This window comes from Pongo abelii, chromosome 6, assembly GCF_028885655.2.
Source record: "Pongo abelii isolate AG06213 chromosome 6, NHGRI_mPonAbe1-v2.0_pri, whole genome shotgun sequence".
Taxonomy (NCBI): Eukaryota; Metazoa; Chordata; class Mammalia; order Primates; family Hominidae; genus Pongo; species Pongo abelii.
In genome coordinates this window covers 61,396,245-61,409,030 of record NC_071991.2, presented here as the reverse complement: position 1 = coordinate 61,409,030, position 12,786 = coordinate 61,396,245, and the positions used below count along the sequence as shown (strand labels likewise).

General features: G+C 36.2%; 1 protein-coding gene across 2 annotated transcripts in view; it reads left to right on the top strand.

The window, feature by feature from the left end:
- The window catches only part of STK31 (serine/threonine kinase 31), a 142,464-nt gene that overhangs the window by 86,902 nt on the left and 42,776 nt on the right, over positions 1-12,786 (top strand). For both annotated transcript variants that reach the window (XM_054559383.2, XM_009242947.4), the window contains exons 16-22: positions 2,783-2,884; positions 4,968-5,048; positions 6,861-6,986; positions 7,888-8,013; positions 8,218-8,304; positions 9,337-9,486; positions 12,247-12,369. In XM_054559383.2, the coding sequence (XP_054415358.1) occupies positions 2,783-2,884; positions 4,968-5,048; positions 6,861-6,986; positions 7,888-8,013; positions 8,218-8,304; positions 9,337-9,486; positions 12,247-12,369 (795 nt within the window). The remainder of the gene's footprint in view (positions 1-2,782; positions 2,885-4,967; positions 5,049-6,860; positions 6,987-7,887; positions 8,014-8,217; positions 8,305-9,336; positions 9,487-12,246; positions 12,370-12,786) is intronic.

The window sequence follows — 12,786 nt, the reverse complement described above, 5'->3', positions numbered from 1 at the left end:
ATTTATGTTCTTCTCTAAACTGGTTATTCTAGTTAGCAATTCGTCTAACCTTTTTTCAAGGTTCTTAGCTTCCTTGCATTGGGTTAGAACATGCTCCTTTAGCTCGGAGGAGTTTGTTATTACCCACCTTCTGAAGCCTACTTCTGTCAATTCATCAAACTCATTCTCCATCCAGTTTTGTTCCCTTGCTGGCGAGGAGTTGTGATCCTTTGGAGGAGAAAAGATGTTCTGGTTTTTGAAATTTTCACCCTTTTTGTGCTGGTTTTTTCTCATCTTTTTGGATTTATCTACCTTTGGTCTTTGATGTTGGTGACCTTTGGATGTGTTTTTTTTGTGTGTGGACGTCCTTTTTGTTTATGCTGATGCTATTCCTTTCTGTTTGTTAGTTTTCCTTCTAACAGTCAGGCCCCTCTGCTGCAGGTTTGCTGGAGTCTGCTGGAAGTCCACTCCAGACCCTGTTTGCCTGGGTATCACCAGTGGAGACTGCAGAACAGCAAAGATTGCTACATGTTCCTTCCTCTGGAAGCTTCATCCCAGAGGGGCACCTGCCAGATGCTAGCCAGAGCTCTCCTGTATGAGGTGTCTGTCGTCCCCTGCTGGGAGGTGTCTTCCAGTCAGGAGGATGGGGGTCCGGGACCCACTTGAGGAGGCAGTCTGTCCCTTAGCAGACCTCGAGCACTGTGCTGGGAGATCCGCTGCTCTCTTCAGAGCTGGAAGGCAGGAACATTAAAGTCTGCTGAAGCTATGCCCACAGCCGCCCCTTCCCCCAGGTGCTCTGTCCCAGGAGGATGGGAGTTTTATCTATAAGCCCCTGACTGGGGCTTCTATCTTTCTTTCAGAGATGTCCTGCCCAGAAAGGAGGAATCTAGAGAGGCAGTCTGGCTACAGAGGCTTTGCTGGGCTGCGGTGGGCTCCGTGGAGTCTGAACTTCCTGGTGGCTTTGTTTACACTGTGAGGGGAAAACTGCCTCCTCAGGCCTCAGTAATGACAGAGGCCCCTCCCCCAACCAAGCTGGAGCGACTCAGGTGGACTTCAGACTGCCATGCTGGCAGTGAGAATTTCAAGCTAGTGGATCTTAGCTTGCCGGGCTCCATGGGGGTGGGATCTGCTGAGCAGGACCACTTGGTTCCCTGGCTTCAACCCTCTTTTCAGGGGAGTCAACGGTTCTGTCTTGCTGGCATTCCAGGCGCAAGGCGGGTATGAATAAATATTCCCGCAGCTAGCTCGGTGTCTGCCCAAATGTCTTCCCAGTTTTGTGCTTGAAACCCAGGGCCCTGGTGGTGTATGCACCTGAGGGAATCTCCTGCTCTGTGGGTTGTGAAGACTGTTGGAAAAGCATAGTATCTGGGCCAGAATGAACTGTTCCTCATGGCACAGTCCCTCACGGCTTCCCTTGGCTAGGAGAGGGAGTTCCCCAGCCCCTTGCACTTCCTGGGTGAGGTGACGCCCCACCCTGCTTTTGCTTGCCCTCTGTGGGCTGCACCCACTGTCTAACTAGTCCCAGTGAGATGAGCCGGGTACCTCAGTTCAAAATGCAGAAATCACTCGCCTTGTCCGTTGATCTCGCTGGGAGCTGCAGACCGGAGCTGTTACTATTTGGCTATCTTAGTATCTGGATCCTTGAAATCTGACTTTTAAAGTGTAAACCAAACTATCTGAGGCAGGTATCAATCAATTTAGAAAGTTTATTTTGCCAAAGTTAAGGATGCATGCCTGCGAGGCAGGTCTGTGCCTTTCTCAGAGATGATTTTGAGGGCTTAAATATTTAAAAGGGAAAGGATGGATACTGGGGAAAGAGGAAGAAATTTTAAAAAGATGTGAGTAGATAAGAGACAGATGGTTTGAATTCTTTAATCTTTGATCACCTTTCAGCAAATACACTATTTACATTTGAGAGAGTGATAGAGGCATAGTCACTAGCTCAGTGAATCTGCATTTTTACAAATCAGAGGAAGGAATCAGATATGCATTTGTCTCAGTTGAGCAAAGGGATGATGACTTAGAGTTCTGTCCTTTGTCCTGCACCTGAGAAAATAAGCCACCAATTTACATTGTCAGGGTAAAATTCAACAGAACTGTTTTAGGGTGAAGATCCTGGGACCCATAAGGAATTTCCTACTGAGAAAATTGTGAGAGAGGTATGCAGGGTTTTTATGGTTGCAGCTATCTTATTTAGGAATAAAATGAGAAGCTGGTTTGCCTGACACAGTTCCCAGCTTGACTTTTTCCTTTGGCTTAGTGATTTAAAGTTCCCAAGATTTATTTTCCTTTCACAAACGCATACATACTTTTTAAGGTGGCTTATGTATTATCATTGGAGACAGTTCACACATTAACTCATCCTTTTGTTTTGTTTTTAACCAAATATCGTGTAGAAGACAATTCTAGGGAATTCAGGTGTATTCTGGTTGCTATTATTAACATTTCTTTTGTTCGAATGACAGTTGGCCATCTTTATCTTAGAGAAAATCTACAGCAGATGAAGAGACAAGAAAAATCTATGTAATTGATTTTATGTCTTTACTTTTTATAATTCCTTTTTCTAGGTTTCAGAAAAGTCAATTGTTAGAATAAATTGACCTAAGTTAATTCAGCAAGTATTAGAAGGGTCTTTTATATGCTAGGTACTGAAGGATACATAGAAACCACACAGAGTAATTTACTATAGAACTTGAATTCTTAAAGGAAACCACACAGAGTAATTTACTATAGAACTTGAATTCTTAAAGGAAGACTTGTTTTCTTTATGTTAATAAAAAACACTTTTTCTTTCTGATTCAAGTCAGATGATCCTGATGGCTCTCAAATTGAGAAAATAAAAGAAGAAATAACTCAGCTGCGCAATAATGTCTTTCAAGAAATTTATCATGAGAGAGAGGAATATGTAAGTATTTGGTTCTTTGAAGTTTTACATTAGGTTTTACTCTAGAAATTGAATTTAAATAGCCATTTTATGAAGTGGACTGTAATCACAAGGCTAGAGGTATTATATAGAAAGTTTATATATATATTGACCTGGTAAGATTTTTGTAAATTTAGAAATAAATTTCACATGACAAAATATTCAGACCATTGTACCCGTGTGGAAATAACTGAAAATTGTAAAGAAGGAAAAACATCACTTGTAATATTTCCACTCAGTGATAATAGTAGTAATCACTGTTAACTTTTGACTTTCTTTTAGTCTTTTTTTGTTTGTTTTTAGAATTGAGATTATAGCACAGACACACTTTTGCATATTGCCTTTTTTCTGTTTAACATAAAACCTAAAGACCTTTTCCTTACATAAAATTTATATCAACATCATTTTCCCATAATGTTGCAAAGAAAACATTAATGGAGCAGCATAATTTAGTTGAAGAATGTAACAAAATAAGACTACCTGGTTTTGGGGGCAGGAGAAGTTACATCTTTTAAGTCTCTATTTTTACCACTGATTTTTGTGAGCTTGGGAAAACAAGTCATTGTATTTTTTCTTTAAAATGGAAGAATATTGTATTTTATGTCTGGGAGATGTTACCAGGAAGAAGTTAGTTAAGAAACAGTGCTTTGAAAGTAAAAATACTGACCGGGCATGGTGGCTCACACCTGTAGTCCCAGCACTTTGGGAGGCCGAGGCGGGCAGATCACTTGAGCCTCGGAGTTTGAGACCAGCTTGGGCACATGGTGAGACCCCATCTCTACAAAAAATACAACAATTAGCTGGTCATGGTGTCATGTACCTGTAGTCTCAGCTACTTTGGAGGCTGAGGCAGGAGGATTGCTTGAACCCAGGAGGTTGAGGCTGCACTGAGCATGATCATGACACTGCATTCCAGCCTGAGCAACAGAGCAAGACCCTGTCTCAAAAAAAAAAAAAAAAGAAAAGGAAAGAAAATAATAATATTAATACTGTGAAAACAGTAGGTATTTTAAGTGTCATGCTTTCTTTAGCAAATTCATCTGAGTATATGTAAATACCTTATGGACCTTGGGTTAAAATAGTGATCTTCCAATGATTCGACAAGTGTTCAGAAGTTTTGCTTAATAAATATGTGATAAGTGGCTTTTCTTTCGTGAGGATACTCAATTTTCACATTTATTTCAAAGTTACTTATGTAGAACTATGTGTTTTTTCTCTCAGGCTTTAAAAATTTTTCTTAACGAAACAGCTGTTATTTTAAAATGTCACTGTGTTCTTAATATTTTGAGAAATAATGACAGTTTTATGCCTCAAATTGAAATATTATCAGACATTTTCATTTTAGTTTGGAAGTGGGTGAGGACTTTGACCTTGCAAGATTTGTGCTTATGTATGTATCCAAAGCTTAAAATTGGTAATTAAATTTTTCTTCATTTAGTAAGATGGTAGTTTAGATGGGTTAAAAAAAAAAACAACCAACTTCAGCCAACTTAAATTTAAAGGAGCAATGAACAGTTCGCAAATTGGGCAGCTGAATCACAGCATATTCGGAGAGACTCTGGGGATGCTTTGTGGTCAGAACAAATTAATAGACGAAAAAAGGAAAGTGGCTTTCAGAAATTGGCAGCGAGGTACAGAAACAGCTATATTGGTTACAGATTGGCGTTTGCCTTATTTGAACACAGTTTGAACACTTAGCAGTCTGTAAGTGGTTGAAGTATGGCCCCTGGGATTGGCCAAGACTCAGCTATTGTTATAGATCCACACTGCTAAGTTACATTTTCAATCTTGTCTGCCTGTTAAGCTAGGTTGCAGTTCATCCACAAAGACTCAAATATAGAAGTACGGAGTCCTTCTCAGGCCATGTTTAATTTGCTTTAGCAGATGCAAGGTGAGTCTTGGTTTTCACTTGTTACTTCTTGAAGTAGAAGGCAAAATCAGTGATTATGTATCTTACTGGATATGTTATAAGGTAGATGCTGATATATTTTCCTGAAGAGCAACATGTTAAAATTGAATATATATTAATCTACAGTTAAAAACTTTTTTTTTTTTTTAACTTTAGGAGATGCTAACTAGTTTGGCACAGAAATGGTTCCCTGAGCTGCCTCTGCTTCATCCTGAAATAGGATTACTCAAATACATGGTAAACTTTGTTTCCCTTGTGAATTACTTCTCTGCAGAGGGTGTTGAAAAGTGATAATATTAAATTTGTGTCAGTGTTAAACTTATAGTATCTTTTAAATAAAAATACTCCTGATGAATATTTTATGGGTATTAGAACTTTTTCTTATGACCCTTTAATGGTTGCATGGTATATATTTGTATTTTTATGTAAATTTGCATTATCCGTTTTTCTGTTTTCCTCATCCTCATTCAGTACATTGCATGGCACTTATTTGAATTATAGGTGTTTACTTTTTGAAATGACAAAATAAAATTTTAACTGCTATTTCAAGAGTTAGGATAAAAACAAGATATTGCTAGCCCTGAGGGATTTGAGCACAGTGGGTTTTTAAAGTTAAAGCAGTCTGGGAAAAAATTCTAGAGAGGTTGGTTAAGGTAAAGATGTTGAGGTGGGTATGGTTTTCTAGGTAGGCAGGATTCAAAAGCTGGAGATCAGCATATTAGATAGGGGCCATATGGAGCAGGATTAGTAAACCCTGGTTCTCAGGACAGAATCTGTTAGTCCTGTGATTTATATTGACTTCTATGGTGAGGGCCTAGATGAGGTATTTATTCATTAAGATTGTCATGAAGTCTATTATAATGGCTTAAATATGGTACAGAGAGGGATATTTGTGTAGACATGTGAGTTTATTCTAAAAAATATTTAAGATTAAAGTTCCCTAACTTAAATAATTACTCTAAACTCTTTCTAGACTAGACTTTAAAATAATGTGAGTTTTTTCTTGCAACTATTTAACTCTAGCTGAGCGATTACCTTATGCAGTGTGGGCAAATGAGTATATACTGCCACATGGGACTTGAAAATTAATATTTAAAAATATGCTAATCTACTTTATTATAGAAGATTATAAAAGGTTTGACTCATGGTTTATTGAAGTCTTTAATGGCTTTCTGATGTTTAACTGTGATGTATGCTTAGGAATTTTTTGTAGGTTGATTATATGTTGTAGAATACTTAAATGTACTGACAAGACTTAAAAAAAAAACCCAGAAAACAATTCTACAATGCCTCTTACTGAAACTGCACCACAGTAAAACTTAGCTTTGTTTAAAATGTTGATGATCATATTTTAGTGTGAAAAATTATTCCTTTTAAAAAGTAGCAGAAATATCTAGTAAAATTAGTTATTGAAAGCCATTTTCACTTTTGAGGACTCCAAACAGGGGCAGAGGTGTTAGAATTACTTCATGGTAGTCATAATTTTTGGACTAATCTTTCCCATTTGACACCTACATTTTTGTCATTATTTTACCTTATTTATTTTTTGTTTTTTTTTAAATGTTTATTTCAGTAGTTTTTGGGGTACAGGTGTTTTGTGGTTACATGGATAAGTTCTTTAGTGGTGATTTCCGAGGTTTTAGTGCACCCATCACCTGAGCGGTGTACACTAACCCAATATGCAGTCCTTCATTCCTCACCCCCGTCCCAATCAGTTGTTACTTTATAATTTTTTAGGAAGCTTAAGTGGTTTTTCAACTAAACATTAGGGATCCTAGGATGCATGTCTGGTTAATTCTAGTCATTTCCTCAATCTGTTCTAAAATTATAGCAGTAATTAAATGTATGGTGATTATACTTTGGGTAGGAGGAGTTTTAAGAGCCAGGAACTGGAGAAAGTACACAGTTTTAAAGATTTTAATTTTGTTGGTTTTTCCAGTACAGTTGATGGTGTCCAAGTCATTTAATAGCATGTAACTAATTATTTTGATGATTTTTAAGTGCTGGGATTGTTTGGATTCTTTAACTGTCATAAAAACTTGTGCCTAGAACTCTGGTGGTCTCCTTACAATGAGCTTGGAACGAGATCTTCTTGATGCTGAGCCCATGAAGGAACTTAGCAGCAAGCGTCCTTTGGTACGTTCTGAGGTTAATGGGCAGATAATTCTGTTAAAGGTAAGCCTAACTTCTTCTTACTTGTGGGATATTCAGCAGCATAAAGGATAGTGGTGCTGTTACATTTCAAGAAAGAAAAAACCTCACTGTTAGTTTTCTAAAGTATATAAGTTGACTGGCATGATAATTGTGCTTGTAGTTTGGTTGCCAGAGCTAATTTTCACTTTTAAAGTTTCCCTCAATTGAACAATGAGAACACTTGGACACAGGGCGGGGAACATCACGCATGGGGGCCTGTCATGGGGTAGGGGGCAGGGGGAGGGGTAGCATTAGGAGAAATACCTAATGTAAATGATGAGTTAATGGGTGCAGCAAACCAACATGGCACATGTATACATATGTAACAAACCTGCATGTTGTGCACATGTACCCTAGAACTCAAAGTATAATAATAAAAATAAGTATATAAAAGTCATTAAATAAAGCTTTGTCTCACAAGAAAAAAAAATAAAGTTTCCCTCATTTCCCTAAATAGAATATGTCCTTAATAGGATATACCTTCCTTTTTTTTGGGTGAACTTATTATATTCATCCAATATCTTTTTAAAATTCTTGATTTTCTTACATTTCTCCTTGAAATCTCAGCTATGTTGTCAGTACAATCTTCTACTCCTTAATTTCTTCTTCTCATTGATCTGGGAAACTTAATCATGATAATAAGATAATTAATTTGGCCTTAGTTGCTACACATTCTAGAATGTGTAGCAGGCTACAGGTAGAATTGCAGTTTCCTTTTCCAAATTATAGCATTCAAAGAAGATAGAAAAGTACTTATAAAATTAAAAAATAAAATTAGATTTGATTTAACTTAAAATAATGAATTATGTTTAAATTGGAATGGTGTATAATTATAATGAGATTTTCATCTTGGAATTACCAGTGCCTCTTTTTTTGGTACAAGGGCTATTCTGTGGATGTTGACACAGAAGCCAAGGTGATTGAGAGAGCAGCCACCTACCATAGAGCTTGGAGAGAAGCTGAAGAAGACTCAGGGTTACTACCATTGATATTCCTGTTTTTATGTAAGGTAAAGTTCTTATGCTAATCTCTTGCAGAAACCATTTTATCTTGCAGAAACTATTTTATTTAAAATAAATTTTAGCTCCAGGTTTTAGAGCAGCAGTTCATTCCCCTTAACATAAAAGAAAAATTATCCCATGGAATCAATGTATGCTAAAAATATGTTGAAGAATTTTTTACTTGGAGTCATATTCTCTGTTTTGCTTCTTAGTCTGATCCTATGGCTTATCTGATGGTCCCATACTACCCTAGGGCAAACCTGAGTGCTGTTCAAGCCAGCATGCCTTTAAATTCAGAAGTAAGTAAAAAGCACTATTTCTTTCCATGGATGTATTAAATGAGAAAATAACACCTAATATTTATTCAGGCATACTACATGCTATATACTTTGTAAAATTTTGACTCGTGGTATTCTATTTAATTGTCACCTGAAGCCTGGGATAGAAGTTATCGTATTATATGGATGAGAAAAAGGGTTAAAGGGATTAGATTAAGTGACTTGCACAGGGTCCCTTAGCCAGAGGTAGAGTTGGGACTCAAAATTAAGTCTTTCTGGTTCCAAAGCCCAAGCTTATAACTGCTAAGCTGTGCTGTATGTGAACTGCCTAATATAGCACTTGGTACCATAAGTGCTTAAGTGGCAGCTTTAATTTTTGTCATTGTAAATTTAGGATTAGTAATAACAGTAAAGGAGGCCCCGATTCTTCTTATGGAGTAACACTGTTTCAGTCTCTTATAGCTACTTTACATGGTTGGTGTTTGTAATCCAAGTCTTCTTTGAGATGATAGAACAGGTTTCCTCAAACCCCAGGTCGCAGACTGGTACCAGTCTGTGGCCTATTAAGAACAGGGCAGCACAGCAGGAGGTGAGTGGCAGGTGAGCAAGCATTACTGCCTGAGCTCCACTTCCTGTAAGATCAGTGGAGGCATTAGATTCTCATAGGAGCATAAACTCTATTGTGAACTGTGCATGTCAGGGATCTAGGTTGCGCACTCCTTGTAAGAATCTAATGCCTGTGATCTGAGGTGGAACAGTTTGATCCTGAAACCAACCCCCTGCATCTATGGAATTGTCTTTCATGAAACCGGTCCCTGGTGCCCAAAAGGTATGATTGTACACACACACACAAACAAACACACACAGGCACACACGGTATCACCATTACAAAATCAAGCCTTCATCTGGTCTTTCTCTGTGCTGTATTCTTATTAATGGTTCATTTGGAGGAATCTTTACTCACTTCTAGAGCAGTCTTTTAATTAGAGAACAGTTTCAAGATTAAAATGATTTGCCTACTTCCTCACTTCTTTTATGTGTACTTATCTATAGGAAACTTTAAAGGTCATGAAAGGTGTTGCCCAGGGCCTGCATACATTGCATAAGGCTGACATAATTCATGGATCACTTCATCAGAACAATGTATTTGCTGTAAACCGTGAACAAGGAATTGTTGGAGATTTTGACTTCACCAAATCTGTGGTAAGATATCATGATTTTACAAATAGGTTCTAGACTTTATTTAATATTATTTTATTATTTTATTAATATAATTTTATTTTTACAAATAGGTTCTAGACTTTAATATTAAGCAGTAGTTCAGCACTTATATATAATGTAATACTTTATGATAGGATCTTTGTCTTCAGTTAAACTGTGTCATGTAGTATAAGCAACTGTTTGCCCTCAGCTAGGTGCTAGAACAACAGGAGTATTGTGTATTTTAACCATAAGTCTTAGGAACTACCTGACATTATATTCTCAATGGCATTGACAACATTAATTATTTTATCATCATTAGGAAACATTTAATTCCTAGGAAATGTGCAAGGAAACTAGGTGGCCATCTCCTAAACCTCTCTCCACTGGTGTCCTTCCGTCTATAGATAGAATTTACATATACATACTTTGCTGTTTTTTGATTAATAATGTGCATTTTTAGAAACCGGGGAACCTTGGACTTTTTAGTTTAAATCCTGATTCACCTCTAATGGCTGTTAATTCGGTGTCATATTACCTCAGAATAGGCAGTTTGTAGAGATAGCAAAATCACACAATTTAAGAGCATGTTGTGATTTTTTTGTCGTTGTTATAATGGAAACAATTCTCTATTTTAATTGAGAAATAAAAATTGTATATATTTATCATGTACAACATGATGTTTTGAAGTATGTATACAATGTGGAGTGGCCAAATCAGTAATTATTTTTCTAAACATAACAGCTTTATTGAGATACAGTTCACATAATGTATACAATTCATTAATAGTTTGTAGTACATTCACAAAGTTGTGCAGTGATAATCCGTATTGAATTCCAGAACATTATTATCATTCCCAAAAAGAAAATCCATACTGATTAGCAGTCACTCAAATTTCTCCCTTCTTCTCAAGCCTGGAAACCACTAATACACTTTCTGTCTCTATGGATTTGCCTATTTGGACATCTCATGTAAATGGAATGATACAATATGTGGCCTTTTATGCTAATTTCACTTAGCATAGTGTTTTCAGAGTTCATCCACGTTATTGACTGCATCAGAATGCCATTCCTTTTTATTGCCAAATTATATTTCATTGTATGGATGCACCACATTTTGTTTATATATTCATCAGTTGCTGGACATTTGGGTTGTTTATACTTATTGGTTATATGAATAATGCTGCTATGAGCTTTAGCGTACAATATTTTTTGTGTGGACATGTTTTCATTTCTCTTGGGAGTGGAAATACTGGGTTACATTGTTTTACTTTTTGAGGAGCCAAACTGTTTTCCAAAGTGGCTACATCATTTTATATTCTTACCAGTAATGTATAGGGATTTTGTTTTCTCTGCATCCTTGCCAGTATTTGTTATTATCTGAGCAGTTCCCTTTGACTAGTATATGTTATAATGCTTTTATACTTTGGTCATCTGCAAGTCATAGCGTAATGCTACTGGAGTATATGTAGTCTTAATGGTTTTCATATGGTAGTTCAAAAAGATGAGAAAATGAAACTGCAACTGTAATCAAAAGCTGGATTGTACATGATTTATACAGATTGATTTTCTGAAATATTTACTTTATTACATTAGTTTAACAGAAAATTAAGATATCCTAAGAAATATAACTAAATTATGAATTTTGAAAGATCTCAACCTTCAGGGGTTCTGGTTAGTTTACCTTTTGAGCATACTATTTGCATAATTGTAGATATGACTACAATAATTACTCTTCTCTTTACTCATTCGTCATCTGTTATTATTCCCCAAAACATTGTTTTTAATTTTCAGTTAAAATATTTATTCTGAAATATTGATCAAACTCACCTTTTGCTACATTTTCCATGCAATTTTCAGATTGAAGTGGTCATCAGGAAGATAAATTTGAAAAGTAGTCTGAGGTCAAGATCATTGCTTTTCACACCTTATAGTGCATACGACTCACCTGGGGTTCATGTTAAAATGCAAATTAATATACAGCATTTCTGCAGTGGATCATCTGCATTTCTAACAAGCTACCAGTTAATGCTGTAGCTCCTGGCCCTTGGACCATACTTTGAGAAGCAAGGATCAAAATTGTAGCTAGAAAAAAGATAACACTTAGTGATACATGCTAGGCATTGTATCTCTGTAAGGTAGACATTATTTCCATTTTACAAATTAATTTAGGCTCAAAGAGGTTTACACCTACTATTTACCCATAAAAATTAAAAATAAATTTTAAAAATGGACAAAAAAGAGGTTAAAGCCCTCGGTCCCACAGCAAATAAATAGGAGAGTGGGGAATTGTAACCAAGATCTGCCTGAATATAGGGTTCATGCTGTTGTCACTGATCATCTTTGACATGTTAGAAATGGTATATTTAGAGAATGATCAGTAAGGAAGGAAAGTGCTTTGTAGGATTTCAGTTCTTAAATGAATTATTTAGAATTTTCAGAATTAGAACATGGCACTGCTGCTCACTCTTGTGAAATTTATTTTTTAAAAAGAGTATCAAATGTTTAATCACAGAATCAGTGGTTGTTAGTATTAAATCTGTTCAAGTCTACGAAGTGAATGTAAAAAAAAGTCCCATAGTTAATTTATTAGACTGATTTTAAGAGCAATTTATAATAGCAGAAATTGGTAAAAATATTTGAAAGCAAGGGAATGAAATATTTAAAATGAATTTGTTTTTTGTATTGATTAAATGCAGAGTACTTCACAGAAAGTCTCCTCAACTGTGTTGTATCTAAAATATTTAAAATACTGTTTTCGCAGAGTCAGCGAGCCTCAGTGAACATGATGGTTGGTGACTTGAGTTTGATGTCACCTGAGTTGAAAATGGGAAAACCTGCTTCTCCAGGTTCAGACTTATATGCTTATGGCTGCCTTTTATTATGGGTATGTTATTTTTTTGTTGAAATAGATCATATATATATATTTCAGTGTATAAAGTGATGATTTTATAGTGATTCTCCTTAAAAATAAAAAGCGGCAGACTTTTAGTAGAACTTTAAGTTTTATCAAAAACTATTGATATGCTTCCTATTACCTATTGTGTACTTTCTACAAATTGGCTTGATATATATTTTAGGCATCATGCTATTGTCTTGGTTCTGTTGAAGTCAAGATTAACAGTGAAGATGATTTTGTCCTACATTAATCTGAAAGCAGTTCATGCATATGTGGAAAATAAATGTTAAATGAGCCTTGGATATATTCCTGCTTCCAGTGTAAACCAAATAGCTGTTTCTCATCCATAGTTTAAGAATTAAGAAGTTGGATGGAGTTGGAGGCCATTATCCTAAGCAAATTTAC